The sequence below is a fragment of the Loxodonta africana genome, chromosome 5 (genome assembly GCF_030014295.1).
Source record: "Loxodonta africana isolate mLoxAfr1 chromosome 5, mLoxAfr1.hap2, whole genome shotgun sequence".
NCBI lineage: Eukaryota > Metazoa > Chordata > Mammalia > Proboscidea > Elephantidae > Loxodonta > Loxodonta africana.
In genome coordinates, this window is record NC_087346.1 from 42805034 (window position 1) to 42825795 (window position 20762).

The 20762-nt window shown below is 36.0% G+C and overlaps 1 protein-coding gene across 13 annotated transcripts in view; it reads left to right on the top strand.

Moving 5' to 3' along the window:
- TBCK (TBC1 domain containing kinase) overlaps nt 1-20762 on the top strand; it is a 284662-nt gene that overhangs the window by 4199 nt on the left and 259701 nt on the right. For 5 of the 13 annotated variants that reach the window (XM_064285475.1, XM_064285476.1, XM_064285474.1 and 2 more), the window contains one exon: nt 11777-11998. In XM_064285475.1, the coding sequence (XP_064141545.1) occupies nt 11806-11998 (193 nt within the window). In that variant the 5' untranslated portion in view covers nt 11777-11805. Of the gene's footprint in view, nt 1-3481; nt 3665-5162; nt 8939-11776; nt 11999-13137; nt 13199-20762 lie in introns of those variants that run through there. The other 8 variants (XM_064285471.1, XM_064285472.1, XM_064285470.1 and 5 more) reach the window with 6 other exon arrangements.

The following is a 20762-nucleotide window of genomic DNA, read 5'->3' on the forward strand; positions in this document are numbered from 1 at the left end:
ATATGCATTGCATAGTAACCAGATCTGTTGCAGGTGCGATTTTGACCTGAGTGGGAAACAAACAGCAGTGCTCTGCTCAAAGATGGATGCCAACCATGCGTCTTTGAATGTGTGTTGCTCTCTACAGTCCTGCCAGTAAACCAGTCTCCTGCATGGGTACAGAAAGTTTCAGGAGCCTGATGTAGGATACTGGATTATTTGCTCAGCATACAGATTGAATAAGTATGGTGAAATGATACAGCCCTGACACACACCTTTCCTGATTTTAAACTACGCAGTATCCTTTTGTTGTGTTCCAGGGCTTCAAACTGGTTCAGAGAAGCTGGGATACATGAAGAAGAACAGAGTATCAGGATTGGAGGAAGACTAATGAACAATGAAGAAATCTGTCTTGGAAGAAGTACAGCCAGAATGGTCCTTAGAAACAAGGGTGACAAGATTTATTCTCACATACTTTGCCCCTGTTATTGGGAAATACCAGTCCCTGGAGAAGGACACCATGCTTAGCAAAGTAGAGGGTCACTGAAAAAGAGGAAGACCCTCAACAAGATTGATTGACACAGTGGCCGCAACAGTGAGTTCAAGTCTAACAAGATTGTGAGGATTGCACAGAACCAGTGTTTCCTTCTGTTTATTGTACATAGTGTCACTATGAGTCAGAACGAACTAGACTGGTGGCACCTAACAACAACAATGAAGTGTCTGTAGTTATAATCTCATTTGTAAATGGGTAGTCTTTGTTATGCTAACGAGGAAGAGATTCTTTAAAATGTGTTTTGAGTCAGTCTTTGTTGAGATGTGAAAGAGATTAAACAAGCAAATGAAGGAAGCAGAGATGGGGAAGAGAGATGTGATGCCACATGAAAATCACCAAGAAGGCAAAGAATAGAAGCTGAAGAGAAGGACCTTGCACCAGAATCGACAGAGAGAGAAAGCCTTCCCCTAGAGCTGGTGCTCTGAATTAGGACATCTAGCCTCCTGAACTGTGAGAAAATAAATTTGTGCTAGTTAAACCACCCACTCATAGTATTTCTGTTATAGCAACATCAGATAACTGAGACATTGTATTTCTTATATAATGTATGGCTTTGTATATATTTTTCAATTTAGAACCAAGAAGTATTCTATGATACATTTCCTTTCCTATGTTTTACTTGCATGATCGCTGTGCCACACTAAGGAAAATATAATATCAAGGTCAAATGGATTCTTCTTTTTCTCTCTCAAATGAAAAAAAAAGAATGCCATAGTTGTGTTTGTTTTATTTTTTAGAACAAATGCTTATATAGTTTTTAACTCTCCTTACTTTCATGATCGCGTTTCTCCTTTCTTCTTGGGAAAGTGTATGCTTTTTAAACCAGGCCTTCTCATTATTTGTATAGCTTAGACTCCACCCTTCTGTTTCTCTTTTTGAAGGAATTTCTTTGGAGTCCAGTGATTTCTATTCAATCAGAACAGATTGCTTCCTAAGCCTATTGTATAGCCTCTCTCCTGTATTTATATTCATTGAAATCTTGGGTAAGTGTCATTATTTCTTGAACCCAATATCTACTGTTATTTGGTTTTCTCCTCTGTTCTGCTAAAGTCCATCATAAAATAAAAATGTTCACAAAATATATGTGGATGGTGATTTTATTTTTTAATGTTTGTATGGCTGTAAGTTATTGTTTTGCTTTTATGATTGATCATTTGGTTGGGTATACTATCAAAATCATGTTCCTTCAAATCTTGGACATTTTCATGATCTTCTAACTTCCATTGTTGCTGATGAGACATCTAATGCGTTTTAATTTATTGGTAGCTGAACTACTTCTTTTCCCTCTGAAATGTTTCAGGTTGTCTAGTAATGCTTGATGCTTTGAATATGTGTGGTGACATGCCTTGGTATGAGCTCATTCACCTTCAAATGAACTCATTCAACAGAGTTAGTATAGGTGGGTACCTCAGAGTATTTCTTTTTGCTTATCCTCCTTGAAATTATCTTTTTAATTTTAAGGTATATATTGCTCTGGGGAATTTTCTTCTATTTCATAATTTCTTCTCCTTCATTTCATATGTTCCTGTTCTCTCTCTCTTATAAGTCCTGGAAGGTAGATGTTTGTTTCTTGACTTGACCCACTACGTTTATTATCTTTTCTCATATGGATCATAACTTAAGACTATTTTTAACTTGAAAAGAAACTATTAAATAGTTTATCAAAATTCTTGTGCCATTTTATATTCTTACCAGTCATATATTAGAGCTCCAGTTCCACATTTTCCTCCTTACTTGGTATTGCTTGCCTTTTTAATTTTAGCTATTCTGTTAGGTATGAAATGGTAGATAATTGTGGCTTTAATTTACATTGTCGTGATGTTTAGTAATATTGAGTAATTTTTCGTATACTTATTTTCCATTTGTATACCTTCTTTTGTGAAAATGTATACTCAAGAGTTTTGCTTATTTACATGTTGGTTTCTATGTCTTTTGTTATTGAGATGTAGGAGTGCTTTATATATTCTGGATATAAGTCTTTTATCATACACACACGTAGACACATACATGTACACACACATTATAAAAATGCCAGATACGTGTGTGTGTGTGTGTATCTACATATACACACACACACAACAACCAACCTGTTGCCGTTGAGTCAATTCTGACTCATAGCAACCCTACAGGACGGGGTAGAACTGCCACATAGGGTTTCCAAGGAGCACGTGGTGAATTCGAACTGCCGGCCCTTTGGTTAGCAGACGTAGCTTTTAACCACTACCCCACCAGGGTTTCCATATATATGTACATAGTGCCATGTATATATACATACACACATATATATTAGTTCCAGTCTTTCCTTGCATTTTCATTTTCATAAGGGTATCTTTTGATGTGGAGATGTTTTTAATTTTGAAGAAGCTATCAAATTTGTCTTTTATGGTTCATGCTTTTTGTATCCAGCTCAAGAAATCTTTGCCAAAACTAAGATAGCAAAGATATTTTCTTATGTTTTCTTTAGAAGATTTGTAGTTTTGGCTTTTACATTTAGGCCTATGATCCATCTCAAATTAATTTTTATGGAAGGTATTCATCAAGATATCCACATGAAGGTTCATGTTTTTAACACGTGGATATCTTGTTGGTCTATCACCATTTGTTAAAAAGATTTTCCTTTCCAATTGAATTCCTTCGTCTTTGTTGAAAATTAATTTATTATATTTTTTTATTTTAAATTATAAAATATATGGTGTATAGCACACACACGTGTGTGTACATATATGTATATATATATATATAGATGGATATAGATATATGGTATTGAAATTATGAATCATAACAATACTATGAACACTAATTACCTAACACTTAAAAAAAAAAAAAAAGAACTAGTATATTAGTCTAGATTTTTGAAGCTTCTTGTGGGTTTTCCTCTAATATCACCCTTGCTCTTCATCCAGTGATAACCATATCCTGAGTTTTTCTTTCTTTTTTTTTTATTAGTCTCTTCCTTTGGTGGCACAGCAGTTAACAGTCTGGCTGCTAACCAAAAAGTCGGCAGTTCGAATCCACTAGGCGCTCCTTGGAAACCCTATGGAACAATTCTGCTCTGTCCTATAGGGTGGCTATGAGTCAGAGTTGAGTCAACAGCAACGGGTTTTTGAGTTTTTGAGTCTCACCATATATGTAAGTATTCCTGAACCATTTCTTATTTAGTTTTGCTTTTTTTCTAGATTTATGAAAATGTTGTGAGTTTTGTGTGATTTGTTTTTCACTTAGTGTTATATTTCTGTAATTCACCCATGCTATTCACTTGCTTTTCATCCTGTATAATCTCCCACTGGGTGAATATAGCAAGGCTTATTCAATCTTTCACCTGTCATTGGACATTTATGTTGTTTCCAGTTTGTAGATGCTAGGAACAGTGCTGCTCTGATCTTTCTTGTATGCATCTCCTATTTACATGAATCAGAGTTTTGGCAGGAGTGGAACAGCAAAATAGTGCCAAATTTTCTTCCAAAGTGATTGCACCAATTTATATTCCCACTTAGAGTGAGAGCTCATATTTCTCCATAGCCTCACCAACATTATACGTTATCAGATTTATTAATTTTTATCAGTCTTGTGGCTGTAAATTTTCAGGTGGCTTTAATGAGTGGTTCCTTGATTACTAATGAGATTGTTTATCCTCTCATGTGTTTATTGTTCATTCCCCTTACTCTTTTGTGAAATATGCTTTTCTATGATCTTGTGCTTTTATATAACGAGTGCAGTATCTTCTCAAATCTCTGTAAGTATATTAGTTATTACTTTTTTTATTTTCAGAAATTATTTTGGTTGCCTCCAAGGCTGGATATTTTTGGTTAATTTTATTCTTTGCCTTTTTTGCAGTAGTCTTTACTCAACTCCGTGATGATTCCTGGACCATTCATTACTTAAGAGTTAAGGAAGGCTGTCTGGGGGTTTTGTGTATATGCACAAGGCTTGTTGATTGGCTCGCTTTGTTTGAGAATGGCTGGGTGGAGAACCACATATTACATCAGGGTCTTAGAAATTACAGAAGTAAGAGGCATTTACTTTTGGCCTCAGTGCTCTTATCAGCTACTATAATTCTCCTCTGACAGTTTGTTCAATTATATTAGGGAATGTTTTTTGTTGTTTTTTTTTTTATTTATTTTTGCTTACAGGGTAAACACCTGGCAACTGTTGAGGGACTGGTGGCAGAGTTATCCTATTTTTCAAGCCTTCGCATCATCCTGATTTTAAGCCCTCTTCTGATGCTGTTCCTGACTTGTCTGAGTTTGAAGCCTCTAAATCTAAAGAAGTCAAAGACACCTCTTGAGTATTATAAGCTGTAGCTTTCTTCTTTCTGACTTTTATGACAATTCTTTTCTATATGTATTTTGCTTTTCAGCAGCTCATAGTCCTCTACCTTGTTATGAGTTCATACATTTTCAAAATTCCTTTTATATATATGTATATATATATATGAAAAAGGAAACCCTGGTGGCTTAGTGGTTAAGTGCTACAGCTGCTAACCAAGAGGTCGGCAGTTCAGATCCACCAGGTGCTCCTTGGAAACTCTGTGGGGCAGTTCTACTCTGTCCTATAGGGTCGCTATGAGTCGAAATCAACTTGACAGCAGGGGGTTTTATATATAAAAAAAGAAATTTGTATAAATATATATATAACCCAGACCCAGTGCTGTCAGGTCAATTCAACTCACAGCGACCCTATAGGACAGAGCAGAACTGCCCCATATATATGTGTATACATATGTATATATATATGTATGTATGAAAACCCTGGTGGCGTAGTGGTTAAGTGCTACGGCTGTTAACCAAGAGGTCAGGAGTTTGAATCTGCCAGGCGCTCTTTGGAAGCTCTATGGTGCAGTTCTACTCTGTCCTATAGGGTCGATAAGAGTCGGAATTGACTTGACAGTTTGGGTTTTTTTGATATATGTATATATATGTGTATTTAATAAGGTTTCCGGACAGACGTGACAAAAATGGTCTATCTTGGACTGGAATTTGAGCATTTTTATTTTAAAAGCTGAGAAGGGGAGGAGGCAGTACTTGACTAACAGAATGTCTTTTTAATGAGATACCTGGGTGAAAGAGAAATTTTGTGTCAGGGGACCTTTTTCGTTGTTGCCTTGATGTGATTCAAATTGATTTGGAGCAAGTTTCTTAATTTCTGTGCTTTCCCATTACACAACTCTGGAGGCACCATTTACTCTGAAGTCCATGCAAATAGGACCCCTCAGGTTCTACACATGGAACATCTGTCTATAAACCAGAGGCAGTAACAATCTATCAGGATTGTCAAAGGAGATAAAGATGGTCGCTTAGGTAACAGCACCTAGCACAAAAACAGAAATTCGTTAGTTGTTCCGTTAACATTATACAGACTTGTGTTGCCAGGTTTCGTTTTACTAGCATTAGTCAAAACCCAAAAACCAAACCCATTGGCGTCGAGTAGATTCCGACTCATAGCAACTTGATTATTTAGTTTCTGGTTGGTATATTTCCTCTTTCCTGACTTTCCTCACTCTTTGAGAAGGAAAGGTCGTTGATGGTCTGTGGGTTATTCAAGTTTTAGGTAAAGAGAAGAGCCTTATTATTATTGAAGATGTTATTATTGTTTAGGTGGAAGTTTACAGAGCAAATTAGTTTCCCATTCAAAAATTTATACACGGCTTGTTTTATGGCATTGGTTGCAAACCCCTGAAGGTGTTAGCACTCTTCCACCTTCCTTCCTGTGTTTGCTTGTCCATTCGTCCAGCTTTCCTGCCCCTACCATCCTTCTGAACTTTGCTTTTGGGCAGATGCTGCCCTTTAAGTCTCATATAGTTGATTGTTCTGAGATGTACGTTCCTCATTGCTATTGTTCATTTTATAGTCCTGTTGTATGGCTATAATATGGTCTCCGGGAGTGATTTCAGTTCTGAGTTTGAAGGGTGTCTAAGGGCCAGTCTTGGCGGTTCACACCAATCTACCAGACCACTAAGTCTGGTCTTATTTATGAGTTTGAATTTTGTTCTACATTTTTCTCCCACTCTGTCCATGACCTAATAGTGTGGTCCCTGTCAAAGAGTTCAGTAGTACTCGCTGGGCCCCGTCTAGTTCTTCTGGCCTCAGGCTGGTGGTGGGCATGGACTAATTATTTCCTTGAGTCTTTGGTTTTCTTCACTCTTTGCTCTGGACGGATGTGACCAATTGTTGTATCTTAGATGGGCACTTGAAAGCTTTTAAGACCCCAGTCTCTACTCATCAAGGTAGGATGTAGAACATTGTCTATATGGATTATGACATACCAATTGACCTAGATGTCCCCCAAGACTATGGTCTCCAGCCCGGGAGGTGTATGGTATAGCTAAGAAATTTTTGTGACTGTGTCCCCTGTGTGCACAATCCATACATGGGTATGTTTGTGGCATGTACACATGTATATGTACATGGGTGTACTTTCATATGCACTCCTTCCCCTGTTCAGCTTACATATCTACCTGTGTATCCACCTGTATGTTACTGTTCGTCATTACTGTTGTTGCAGGATTGTATATGTATTATATTTACTATTGTTGCCTTTTTACTTTTGCGTAGCTTTCAATGTCTTCCTTCACCTTGGTTATGTTGTGCTGACTTCCCCCATATAGTGTATTTTCTCTCCCTTCACCAAAATTTGTGTGTGCCTACTATCTAGTTAGTAGTTTTTCCTCCTATACCCTCCCCCTCCGCACATCCCTGTAACCATCAAAGAATGTTTCTGTCTGTGTGAAAACCTTTTCTTAACTGCTTATAATAGTGGTCCCATACAATGTTTGTCCTTCTGCGATTGGCTTACGTCATTCAGCATAATGTCCCCCAGGTTCATCTATGTTGTGAGATGTTTCACAGATTTGTTGTTACTCTTTAACATTGCGATGTATTCCATTGTGTGTATGTACCACAGTTTGTTTATCCATTCATTCATTGTTGTGCACTTAGGCCGTTTCCATCTTTTTGCTATTGTAAATAATGCCGCAGTGAACAAGGTTGTGAATATGTCTATTCATGTCAGGGCTTTTATTTCTCTAGGATATATACCTAGGATCATATGGTGTTTTTATTCTTAGGATCATATGGTGTTTTTATTTCTAGGATCATATGGTGTTTTTATTCCTAGATTTTTAAGGAAACGCCATATCATTTTCCACAGTGATTGTACCATTTTACATTCCCACCAACAATGTACGAGAGCTCCCATCTCCCTACAGCCTCTCTGGCATCTGTCGTTTTCTGTTTTTTTTGATCAGTGCCATTCTTACCAGTGTGGGATGGTATCTCATTATAGTTTTGATTTGCATCTCTCAAATGGCTAATGATTGCGAGTATCTCTTCATGTATTTGTTGGCTGCCTGGATGTCTTCTTTGGTGACGTGTCCATTCATGTCCTTTGCCCATTTTTTAACTGGATTGTTTGTGTTTTTGTTGTTGAATTGTTGGAGATGTCTATAAATTTGAGAGATTAGACCCCTTGTCAGATATGTTGCAGCCAAAAATTTTTTCCCAGTCTGTGAGTTTCATTTTACTTTTCTGGAAAAGTCTTTCGATGAATGTAAGTATTTGATTTTCATGATGTCCCAATCGTCTAGTTTATATTCTGTTGTTTGCACTTTTTTAGTTATGTTTCATGGTCTATTTATGCTGTGAATTAGGGCTCCTAGATTTGCCCTTATTTTTTCTTCTGTGATCTTTATGGTTTTAGGTTTTACATTTAGGTCTTTCGTCTGTCACGTGTTAGATTTTGTGTATGGTGTGAGATATGGATCCAGTTTCATTTTTATGCAAATGGATATCCAGTTTTGCCAGCACCATTTGTTAACAAGGCTATCTCTTTCCTATTTAATGATCTTTGGCCCTTTGTCAAAGATCAGCTGACCATAGGTGGATGGATTTATTTCTGGGTTCCCAATTCTGTTCCATTGGTCTATGTGCCTATTCTTGTACTAGTACCAGGCTGTTTTGACTACCGTGGCTATATTAGAAGCTCTGAGATTGGGAGTGTGAGCCCTCCTACTTTGTTGTTGTTCTTCTTCAGGAGTGCTTTACTTATTCAGGGCCTCTTTCCTTTACATATAAAGTTGATGATAGTTTTTTCCATATTTAAAGAATGTTGTTGGACACACAGTACAGGAGAGGTCAGCACAACTGGACTAAACCAAAAGCAAAAAAGTTTCCTGAATAAACTGAACACTTCAAAGGCCAGCATAGCAGGGTCAGGGGTTTGGGGACCATGGTTTCAGGGGACATCTAGGTCAATTGGCATGAGAAAATCTATTAAGAAAACATTCTGCACCCCATTTTGGAGGGTGGCGTCTGGGGTTTTAAACTCTAGCAAGTGGCCATCTAAGATGCATCAATTGGTCTCAACCCACATGGAGCAAAGAAGAATGAAGAATGCCAAAGACACAAGGTAAGCATGAGCCCAAGAGTCAGAATAGGCCACATAAATCAGAGACTACATCAGCCTGAGACCAGAAGAACTAGATGGTACCTGGCTACAACCTATGACTGCCATGACAGAGAACAGAACAGGGAATCCCTGAAAGAGCAGGAGAGCAGTGGGATGCAGACCTCAAATTCTTGTGAGAAGACCAAAGTTAATGATCTGACTGAGACTAGAAGGATCCTAGAGGTCATGGTACCCAGACCCTCTGTTAGCCCAAGACAGGAACCATTCCCAAAGCCAACCCTTCAGACGGGGATTGGACTGGACTATAAGACAGAAAATGATACTGGTGAGGAGTGAGCTTCTTGGATCAAGTAGAAACATGAAACTATATGTGCAGCTCCTGTTTGGAGGGGAGATGTGAAGGCCGAGGGGGAAAGAAGGTAGATGAATGGACGTGGATATACAGGATGGAGAGAAGCAGTGTGCTGTGTCATTATGGGGAGAGCAAATAGGAGTATATAGCAAGGTGTGTATAAGGTTTTGTATGAGAGACAGACTTGATTTGTAAACTTTCACTTAAAGCACAATAAAAAAAAAAGAATGTTGTTGGAATTTGGATCATGATTGTATTATATCTGTAGATGGTTTTGGGTAGTACTGGCATTTTCACAATGTTCAGTTTTCCTATCCGTGAGCATGGTATGTTTTTCCATTTACCTGGGTTTCTTTTGGTTTCTTGCAGTACTGTTTTGTAGTTTTCTTTATTTAAGTTTTTTACATCACTAGTTAGGTTTATTCCGAAGTATTTTATGTTCTGGGAGGGTATGGTAAATGGTATTGTTTTCCTGATTTCCATTTCAGAGTTCTCTTGATTAATGTAGAGGAATCTGACTGATTTTTGTTTTTTAATTTGTACCCCATCACTTTGCTAAATTCTTCTATTAGATCCAGTAGTTTTCTTGTAAAGTCTCTGGGATTTTCTGTGTATAGTATTATGTCATCTGCAAATAGGAATAGTTTTACTTCTTCCTTACCAATTTGGATACCTTTTATTTCCGTATTTCCCCTTTTTGCTCTAGTTAGGACTTCTAATACAGTATTGAATAAAAATGGTGATAAAGGGCATCCTTTTCTATTTCCCATTCTCAAGGGGAATGCTTTCAGTCTCTCTCCATTGAGAATAATGTTGGCTGTTGATTTTATATATATGTCCTTAATTATGTTTAGGAATTTCCCTTCTATTTCTATTTTGCTGATAATTTTTGTCATGAATGGGTTTGGACTTTATCAGATGCCTTTTCTGCATCAATTGTGATTCTTTCCTTTGTTTATGTGATGATTTACACTGATTGATTTTCTAATGTTGATCCATCCTTGCCTACCTCATATGAATCACACTTGGTCATGGTGTATTATTATTTTTTTTGATATGCTGTTGAATTCTGTTGGCTAAGATTTTGTTGAGAATTTTTGTGTCTATATTCACGAGGGATATTGGTCTATAGGTTTCTTTTTTCGTGTTATCTTTCCCCGGCTTTGGTATCAAGGTTATGCTGGCTTTATAGAATGAGTTTGGGAATATCCCTTACTTTTCTATGTTCTGGAATAGTTTGAGTAGGATTGGTGTCAACTCTTCTCTGAATGTTTGGTAGAATTCTCCGGCAAAGCCATCTGGGCCAGGACTTTTTTGTTGTTTGGAGTTTCTTTATGAGCACTTCAATTTCTTCTTTTGTTATGGGTCTGTTTAAATTTTCTGTTTGAGTTTGTGGTAGCTTAGGTAGCTAGTGTTTCTAGAACTTTGCCCATTTCTTCAGGTTTTTCAAATTTGTTGGAGTACAGTTTTTCGTAGTATTCTTTTATCCTTTTTAATCTCAGTTATTTCTGTTGTAATGTAGCTCATCTCATTTGTTATTTTGGTTATTTGCATCTTCTCGTTCTTTTCTTTTGTTAGTTTGGCCAGTGGTTTGTCTGTTTCGTTGATCCTCTCAAAGAACCAACTTCTAGTCTTGTTGATTCTTTCTATTGTTTTTCTGCTTTTACTTCTGTTCTGATCTTTATTTCCTTTTTTTCTGGTGCCTGTGGGCTTCTTTTGCTGCTCCTTTTCTATTTGTTCAAGTTGTAGGGTTAAGCTATTGATTTTGACACTTTCTTTTTTGATGTGTGTTTGTACTGTTATGGATTCTCCTTTGAGCATTGCTTTTGCTGTGTCTCACAGGTTTTGCTATGTTGTTTTCATTCTTATTTGATTCTAGGACTTTTTTAATTTCATTTTTAATTTCTTCTATTATCCAGTGGTTTTTCAATAAGAGGTTATTCAGTTTCTATGTATTTGATTTTTTTCCCCAGTTCTTCCTGTTATTGATTTCAAGTTTTATAGAGTTGTGGTCAGAGAAGATGCTTTGTATTATTTTGATGTTTTTGAATTTATTGTGGCTCGCTTTGTGGCCTCAAATATGGTCTGTTGTGGAGAATGATCCATGTACATTGGAGAAGAATGTGTACTGTGCTGCAGTTGGTTGGGAGAGGAGCCTTACTGATAGGAATGTGTAATAACAGACTTCTGAAACTCTTAAAGCTTTTAGGGTTTCATTGAACATGAAATGTTATATCATTTTCTTTTTATGCCATTAAAAAAAACCTTGATATTGATTTAGAGCTTCAATATAAATTTATATTTGTGTTTTTTTTTTCCATTTTGATATTATCTTAGAATTTTTTAAGTTTGGCATTTTTTACTGTGTTCAAATTGTTATGTTATTCCAAGCTGTATATTAATAAATCATGTTCAAGGTGAGAAAACACTGCCTTTGTGTTTGGTAGATTGATCATAAAGTTCTTTCTCTTTTTCTTTTCCCCCAGATAATTCTAGACAATTTACGACTCTGAAAATGTTCCCCTTGGAGGATGCTGAAATGGGTGCTTTTACCTTCTTTGCCTCAGCCCTGCCACATGATGTTTGTGGAAGCAATGGGCTTCCTCTCACACCAAATTCCATTAAAATTTTGGGGCGCTTTCAAATCCTCAAGACCATTACCCATCCCAGACTGTGCCAGTATGTGGATATTTCTAGGGGAAAACATGGTGAGTTTTTTTGTTTGTTTTTCCCCTATTTTATGTTCTCTGCTCTGTTATCCTGATTAAGTTATAAATACAGCAAAAATATAAAGAAGTCTGTACATACACACACTCACATACATGCTGTGTTTCTCTCTACTTTCTCATTTACTTGCAAACCTGCCAGGTAAAATCCAAACTTCTCACATGCAAAATCCTGCATGATCTAGTCTTTGCTGGCCTCTCTAGGTGTATTTCTTCATGTTTCTACTGCTTTAACCATCCACTACAGCCAAGCTGAGTCACTTGCAGCTTTCCTGACTGCGCCATGACTTGTCAAATATCCTTGCCTTGTACTTTGGTATTTTCTTCCTGGGACCAAACTATACCCTACTCCTACTCTTTTTCTAGTAAGCTTGTAATTTCCATCCAAATCTCAGCTTACATGTCACTTTCTGTGGAAGTTTTGCTATAACCTGAGCTAAGTTTGATAGAAGGCTTTATAACTTTTATCATATTTTATTATTATTTCTATTTAATTTGTCAGAAATTCAAGGTTCTTGAGGCAAAGGACTAAGTGACTTTTACCTCTAATCTCAGAGCCAGTACTGCTTTGGCACGTAGAAGACACTCAATAAACATTTGTTGAGTGAATGTATGATTGAATAAGTGAATGACTACATTTGAGGAATTAATATTGCACAGATCTGAGAATCAGTATTTTAATTTTCTCTTTTTCAGGAAACTACCTATCTCTAAGCATATTTCTTAACCTTCGATAAGCAGGAAATGGAAGTTCTAATGTGAGAAACCTTACATATCATTTGGAATGTATTTATGATTAAAAATAATAATTTGGGCTAACTTTCTTTTCTAAAGAAAAGGAAGTCACTAGAATTTTTTTTTTCTTTATTTGCAGTTGCTTTAGTCTTTTCAGACAAGATTCCATTTAGAGAACAGAAGTAGAAAAGTTTAACCATACTGGTTAAAAGGTTAATATTTTCCAGAAAGATGTTTACTGCCTTTTCAGTAGTATTATCAGACTCATTTCATACCCCACTGAAGACGCTTATGGTGGCAATACTTTAATCATTTAAAAATTATTTTTGGAAGTTTTATTTCAGGCTGAGGTTCCATTTCTTAAAATTATTTAAAATGTATTTCAGGAAAATATATGTGAATTTTCTAAAATAAATATAATTCGGAGACATGAAAGCTACACCGCAGGTAAAGAGGAATCCTATATAATTATTAATTATCAACTTTTTTCCCTATGAAAATGACAATTTATGTGTTTCAACCTAAAATTAAACATGCTTAAAAAAGGCAGACTGTATTTTATTTATTGTTTTGATGAAAAATATGTTAGATTATACTTTTAAGTAGTTGATTATTTCTCTTAAAATATTCTGAGAATTGTTTTTTCTTACTTTTAGTTAAAAGAAAATTTTGTAATTATTATTATGGCTAACATTTGTTGAGTGCTTATGTGTCAGCAGTAATCAAATGCTTATAAATTTTAGTTATCTTAATCCTCATAACATTACTATGAGGTAGGAACTATTATTAATCTTATTTTACAGATAAGAAAATTGAAGCACAAAGAAATTAAGTAACTCTTTTGATATTTTTTGAAAGATTTTAAAAGCTGCCATAAGTTCATAACAATGTAAATATGGTATCATTCTGCCAATCAGAGCTATTCAATGCCTTGGCCCTAACACTTTATCACATACATAGATGCTGTCAGGAGACTTAATGAGAGACATGTGAAAGAGGGTTGTAGAAAAGAGGTAATTCACCATCAGATGATAAAAATACTTGATTTTTCATACACACAAACACGGATGGATAGATAGGTATAAAGATGTATACATTATTCTAATAGACTATCTTTTACCATCCAAGGTTGCCTTTGATTGATCCATTCAGCAAATGTTAGTAAATGTTTATCAAGTTTGGCCTAACCTTTCAAGGGAGAACGTGGGTGGGGCCATATTGAGACCTTAAGAGCCTCTCTCTGCACTGACCAAACTTGGAAAGCAGAGCTAATAGAAAACTGGATTCGATGCAAAAGTTATAAAGACAGTGGTGAGTTGCATATCTGTTTAGGAACCAATCTTTCTTGTCAACTGTGACATTTGTTACATTGTCCCTTGACATTCATAACCCTAGTCAATGGGACTATGATACTTTAACAGACTCTTGCCTGATACTATAGATCTCCTTATGCTGCCAGATATACAAAGATGAATAAGACAGGATCCCAGTTCCTAAGTAAGCTCCAGAAATAGTAGAAGAGAAAAAAATACTAACGTGATTATAATAGAGCAATAGTTGCTATAATAGATGATGTACAATGTGCTGTGTATGAGTGTACAAAGGAATGTTAAATCTGCATGGAAGAGTGTTTATATTAACCCAGCTCCTGTATAAACATTTTCATGGGGTAAGGGACTTTTGAACACAGAGGGTATCTCTGCTGTCTGTGATGTTTTATTTACTTACATTTATTCATTTTAATAGCGGTAGCGGCCTAAAAGAATCCACGGGTTTTCAAAAGATGTACTGACCTTTATTGTTGACATATTCGTAAGAAATAGAATCTTAATACATTATTAATTAATCATTCTTGTTCTTTTAAAAGAAATTTACACTTCTTAATTAATTCTAATCTTTCTTTATTCCACAAAAAAAAATTTGAGGCAAGTCATAGGCAAACATATAGTTATGGTGTAAATAGTACATGAAGAAACAATGTATTAATTAATATATAATTACTATTATATTAATTGTATCACAAAGTTAGAATAAGATATAAGGTTAATGATATTAACTAATATATAGTTTCTTCAGGTGGACTATAAAATTTATAAACTTCTGTAGGTCAAGGCAAAGAAGGAAATCTAACTGCTTCAAATTAATTTCATAATGAGGCAGCGTATTAAGAAATTAATTGCTAGGTATTTACCTAAATATGGGATAATGGTTAGTTGTAAACTTTATCATAAGATCTGTTGTCCACGTAAGTGTGAGACAGTAGTATAGAAACTTCTTTGGCATAAGGCTCTGAGATCTTGGGCAAGTGTTGTTACGGGCAGTGCTTTCAACACCTCTGGTTTAGTTTGCTTTATTGTTCTTTTCTGTGTTGATCTCTGAACTGTGAAGAGTCTGTAGCCTCTTATCCCAGGTTTTTTGTGGGTAACCATCCAAGAACACTAAATTCAACTGTTTAAAATAACTTTTCTTAACCCAGCTATAAAGGCCTACAAATGGGCTTCAGGAGGCCTGTGAACTCCTTGAAATCGTATATAAAAGTGTGTGTGTATGTACATGCATGTACATGTACTTTCTGGATAAAGAGTCAGTAGTTTTCATGAGATTCTCAAAAAAGATTTCTAATGCAAAGAAAGAATTTAAAAGCTCTGGTATAGAGTATCTAGGGATGTGGAGAGAACCTACCTTCTTTACTTAAAGGCAAACTTGAAAAGATACAGTGTGGGCCTATAGACCTTCCAAAGTTGATTTGATCTGTACCTAGCAGTGTACCATATCACATGTTTACCAGTCGGGAGACCCACAGTCAGGGCCACTGTATAGGATCTTGCAGTTTTCATACTGCGCAAAAATTTAAGGCTAATGAAGTAAGTGGGAGCTGAAATCGGATTCTCATTATCTATTCTGTGGGGAAGAGGTGCTTTTTCTAATTTGCTAAAAGACGTCATGAAGACTAGTGGTAACTACACCCACAATAGTCCGTGGATAACCTGAAAAAATAAATAAATAAAAGGAAACTCATTGCTGTCATGTCTATTCCAACTCATAACACCCCTATAGGACAGGGTAGAACTGCCCCATATGGTTTCCAAGGCTGTAATCTTTACAGAAGGAGACTGCCACACCTTTCTCCCATGGAGTGGCTAATGGGTTTGAATCGCTGACCTTTTGGTTAGCAGCCTAACAATTAATCACTGCGTCACCAGGGCTCCTTTAGTCTGTGCATAGCTTCAGCCATTTGCCAAAAGCTCAGAAAGGAACTTTTGGCAAATTTGGCTGTTGTTTAAAAAAGAAAAAACTTTTTGTTAACTTTTTATTTTTATTTGTTAAATGTTTCCCATGACATTGACTAGATGTCTAAAAATTATAGGGATCTTTTTAGGCTTTTTACATCACCAAACAATTGAGAGGTATTGCCAATCTCTGCATGCCCGAGCCCCCAGTCTAGTTACAGAGTCTAGAGTTTCCAATTGTAGGTTTGGCCAATTTCCAAAACCACCTAAGAAAAGCTTGACAGTAAGATCATCATCATCTGTGGCTGGTGGCCGTAGTTAGTCTTGCTGTTTTAAGTTGGTAATTTTGGAGTAGGCTGTCTTCCTAACTCTTGCCACGTTTACTTAGTTCTTAGGTTTCTTCATTCTTATTTCCTAAAGTGCCCTTTGTTTCTTCTCACTATGTCTAGAAGCTTATTTGAAACTTCGCCTGATATAACCATGCTCTTTCTTCTGGCCGGTTTTTTGTAGGCCTTCTTTAGTTTGGATAATTGATTCTAATCAGCTCCTACTTTTCTTCCTCTAAATGGGCCCCTGTAAACACTGAACTGGGAACACTATTGCTAACCCTGCATATGAACCTGTTTTTTTAGTTATCAGTGTCAGATAGGAACTGATCCCTTTAGACACTATTGATCACTGTTCTTTGAAGCCAGCTCAAAGTTAGTGCCCTTAACCGTGACCACCAAATTTCTGGTCACCCTGCTTGCCCTGCTCCTGAGATCTCCAAAACACTTCCACTGAAGTAACATAGGTCATGGGTATATATAAAATTAATTTATTTTAATTTTGGTTGCCTGGAATGAAAGCATCAATAATTTTCAAAAGGTTAGAGAATTTGATTATCTTGTTTATATTGGCAATGCTTAGTCTCCTGAAAAGTTGTGTGCATAAGAAGTAAATAACAGAATCAGGGTAAGTGTTTATCTAAAGGTCTTTTATTCCAAAGTGTTCCAGTCATTTCAGTTGCATCCAGTTTGAAAAATCTGAAAAGATTCTACTCAGCAGTCACCTTAGTGAAGAGTACATATTCGTCAATGATGTAACACCATATGGCTTCAGTTTGATGGGCTCCCCTTTATTGTCTCCTCAGAGAATTTTGATTTTCATTACTTTTTTCCCATTTTTATTCTGTTCTTTTGCACATATCTCACATCTTGTCATTGTTATCTTTTTTCCTTCTTTCCCACTTTCCACTTGGAGGTGTGTGTGACATGTGGTCTGTTTTAGTAACAAGTTTTCACATGTTAGGTTAGCTCAAGAGTCAGGCTTTCACTGTTTTCTATAGATCATTCAAACTGTTTCAAGATGATTGTATTTTCTTTCTAACTTGGGAGGATATGAGGATTCAGTGGCAATGGGCTTAAGTTTGGTTTTAAGTGAAGATGAAGAATTTAATCCCAGGAACAGTGGGTATTTTATTAGAATGTGAGAACTTGGTTTACTGAAAGTTGAGGAAAATATCTTTCTTTTATTTTTTTCTTTTGAATCTTTAAATCTCAGCAGCACTTAGAAGCAGAATGAGGATTTTAAGTGGCAATGCATCTCATTTTATTTGGTATTGACTATTCAGAAAGGTGATTGTTAATGAAATTAATAACAAAATTCTTTTAACTAGTAGCTGTAAAATTAAAATACAGAATAATAACGTTTTTAAAGGGCTAAGATAATCAGTTCTGTATCTCTAGTTGCATATAGTTGCATACCTAAGTATCTGTATCAGTCAAGATTCCACCAGAGAAAGAGAACCCATAGGGTATATATAGATTTAAAAGATTAATTGCTAGGAATTTGCTCATATGATTGTAGGAACTGTCCAGACTAGTCCAAAATCTGTAGGATAGGTCCCCAGGAAGGACAAGCTGGACACTTAGGCAGGACCTGAAGCTGCCATCCATGGGCAAAATTTCTTCAGGAAATCCTCAGTTCTGCTCTTGAGGCCTTCAGTAATTGAAATTGGCCCACACAAATTATCTACGATAACTTTCTTACTTAAAATAAACTGGCTATAGACTTTAATCACATTTACAAATACCTTCACAGCAACACCTAGATTAGTGTTTGAATAACTGAGAACTAAAAAAAAAAAAAAAAAAAATTTTTTTTTTTTTTTTTATAGCCTAGCTGGAAATCCTGGTGGCATAGTGGTTAAGGGCTGCGGCTGCTAACCAAAAGATCAGCAGTTCAAATCTACCAGGCACTCCTTGGAGACCCTATGGGGCAGTTCTGCTCTGTCCTGTAGGGTCGCTGTGAGTCAGAATCGACTCAATGGCAATGCAAAAAAATAGCCTAGCTAGGGAGTCCTGGTGATGCAGTGGTTAAAAGCTATAGCTGCTAACCAAAAGCAGTTTGAATCCACCATCCACTCCTGGGAAACCTTACTGGGACAGTTTACACTGTCCTGTAGGGTTGCTATGAGTCAGAACTGACTCCATAGCAATGAGTTTGGTTTTTTTTTGTCTTTTTGTAGCCTAGCTAAGTTAATACATAAAACTATGAGTGTTCTAGTACCGATATTGTTTTTTAAGCACAGAATTTTCCTTTGTCATTTTTACTCTATAAATATTTATTTAAAAACTATATTTTTAAAAGATGATGAGCTTATCTCAAGTTTTACTGTGGATAACAAAAGAACGATGCAGTAACAATATCCTAAATAACCTTCCTGTTATATTAAGGCATTTATAATTCACCTCTTTTTTCCTCTAGGTTTTAAAAAAAATAACAACTTAAAAGTATTTCTTTTAGACTCTCCCCTTATTCACTTCTTTATAGTCTTTCTTGCTTAATTTTGTACTGTCTTCAGTTTCTGAGAATTGACTTAAAACATGTGGTTCAGGCTAGACACACTACATAATACCTGACATTCATCAAATCTTTGTTAGAAGGAACGTTATTTCATGATTCCTGTATGTTCTGCTATTTAGAGTTCATCTTGGTGTCACATTTGGTTTTTATAAATAATACCACTGTACTGTTGATTTGTATTTGGCACATTGTGATTCCCAAATATTTTTTATCATACTTTATTCTATGAAACTATGTTGTTTTTATAACAGAAGTTATTTTCTAACAATGGTCCACAGTTTTAGGATGAAGACTCTTTAATGAGTCTTACCCCTGAGAGAAACTTTAATATTCTGCCAAGGATTATGATTCTGCAGAATTAAAATAATGCTTAAAAGTTCCACAGAATCTCAAAGCTTAAGCAAGCACTGGTTTATGATATTTTGAGGGTGTTTCCAGAAGTCTGACAGATTTTAATCTAGTGCCAAACACTTTGGAAATCTCTCATAGATGTGGAGGCTTATGAGTATCCAATTTAAAATTAGTAATGAAACATGCGCATTTTAATAAATTCTGATGTTTTTGTTATATATTAAAACTGATGCTACTCAGGTATTATTATTGTCTACACAGGACAGAGCTCTGTTTATATAATGACTGTCACCATATGAGACTCTTTTTCATTTCTAATGACCACACGATGCCTTTGGTCAAGTTAATTCATTTAACAAGTATTTTTATATTAGATTTCTGTGTGTTCTAGGGTCACTGTGAGTTAGAATCGACTTGATGGCATTGGTTTTTTTTTTTGGGGGGGGTGGTTAGTATGTTCTAGGTGCCATTTAGATACTGGTGATAGAATTTTGAGCAAGACCAACATCATTCTTGCTGTCATGAAACATATTATTTAGTCAAGAAGGAAGACATTAAATAAAAATATATGTAAAGCTTAGGGTTGAAATAGGTGCTACAAAAAAAAAAAACACAACGTGTAATGAGTATATTATAGGAAGAGCAATTTTATTTTGAGGGGCCATAAAAGTATTTCTTGAGGAAGCCACGTTTAACTGAAGCCTGAAGAGTGAAGAATAATAGCAAACAACTTAGATAACGTTTGCTACGTCCCAGTACTATTCTCAGATCTTATTATGTATTAGCTTATTTCAGCCTCACAATAGGAGATAGCTGCTGTTCTCCTCATTTTACAGAAAAGGAAATTGCAGCATAGAGAAGTTAACAGATTTACCTGAGATCACATAGCTAATGTGTAGTAAAACTGGGATTTGAGCTCAGACAGAGTAGTCTGTGCTACATGGTGGGAGTTAACTGGGAGATGAGAATGGGGAAGATCAGGTACCAGGATCCCATGAGCTAGTGTCCTAAGGCAGGAAGGGACAGAAAGGGCTGGTTTGGTTGGAACTTGATGAACTAGAGATAAAAGTGAAAAAAAAAAAAAGATAAAGCAGAACAGGAAGTTACATATTCAGACTTTTTTATTATTATTTTTTAATCACTCAGACTTTAGCAAAAAAAAATATGTTAGAGGGGTATAAAAGTTAGTGGTGAGCCTGAGAAGACCAGTTAAGAGATTATTGCAGTAATCCAGCAAGAGATGTTGCTAGCAATGGAGAAATCTGTACATGTTTTGGAAACATCTGAGAAGTAGAAAAGCAGACTTTTTGTTTGTTTGAATTTGAAAAAGGAAGAAGGGGAAATAGCAGTCCAAGGATTATTCCTAAATTTCTAGCTGGGCGATTAGTAGTACCGTTTACTGAAATAATACTAATGGGTGCAGGTTTGAAGAGTAGACGGTAAGTTCAGTTTTGGTTGTGTTGAGTTTGAGGTGACTTTTATATTAAAGTAGGAAGTTAGCTAGAAAGGCATGCAGTTCTGAAGAAAGGTCTAGGCTTGAGATAAAATTTTAGAGTCTAACCTTGGGAGTGGATGAGGAGAAA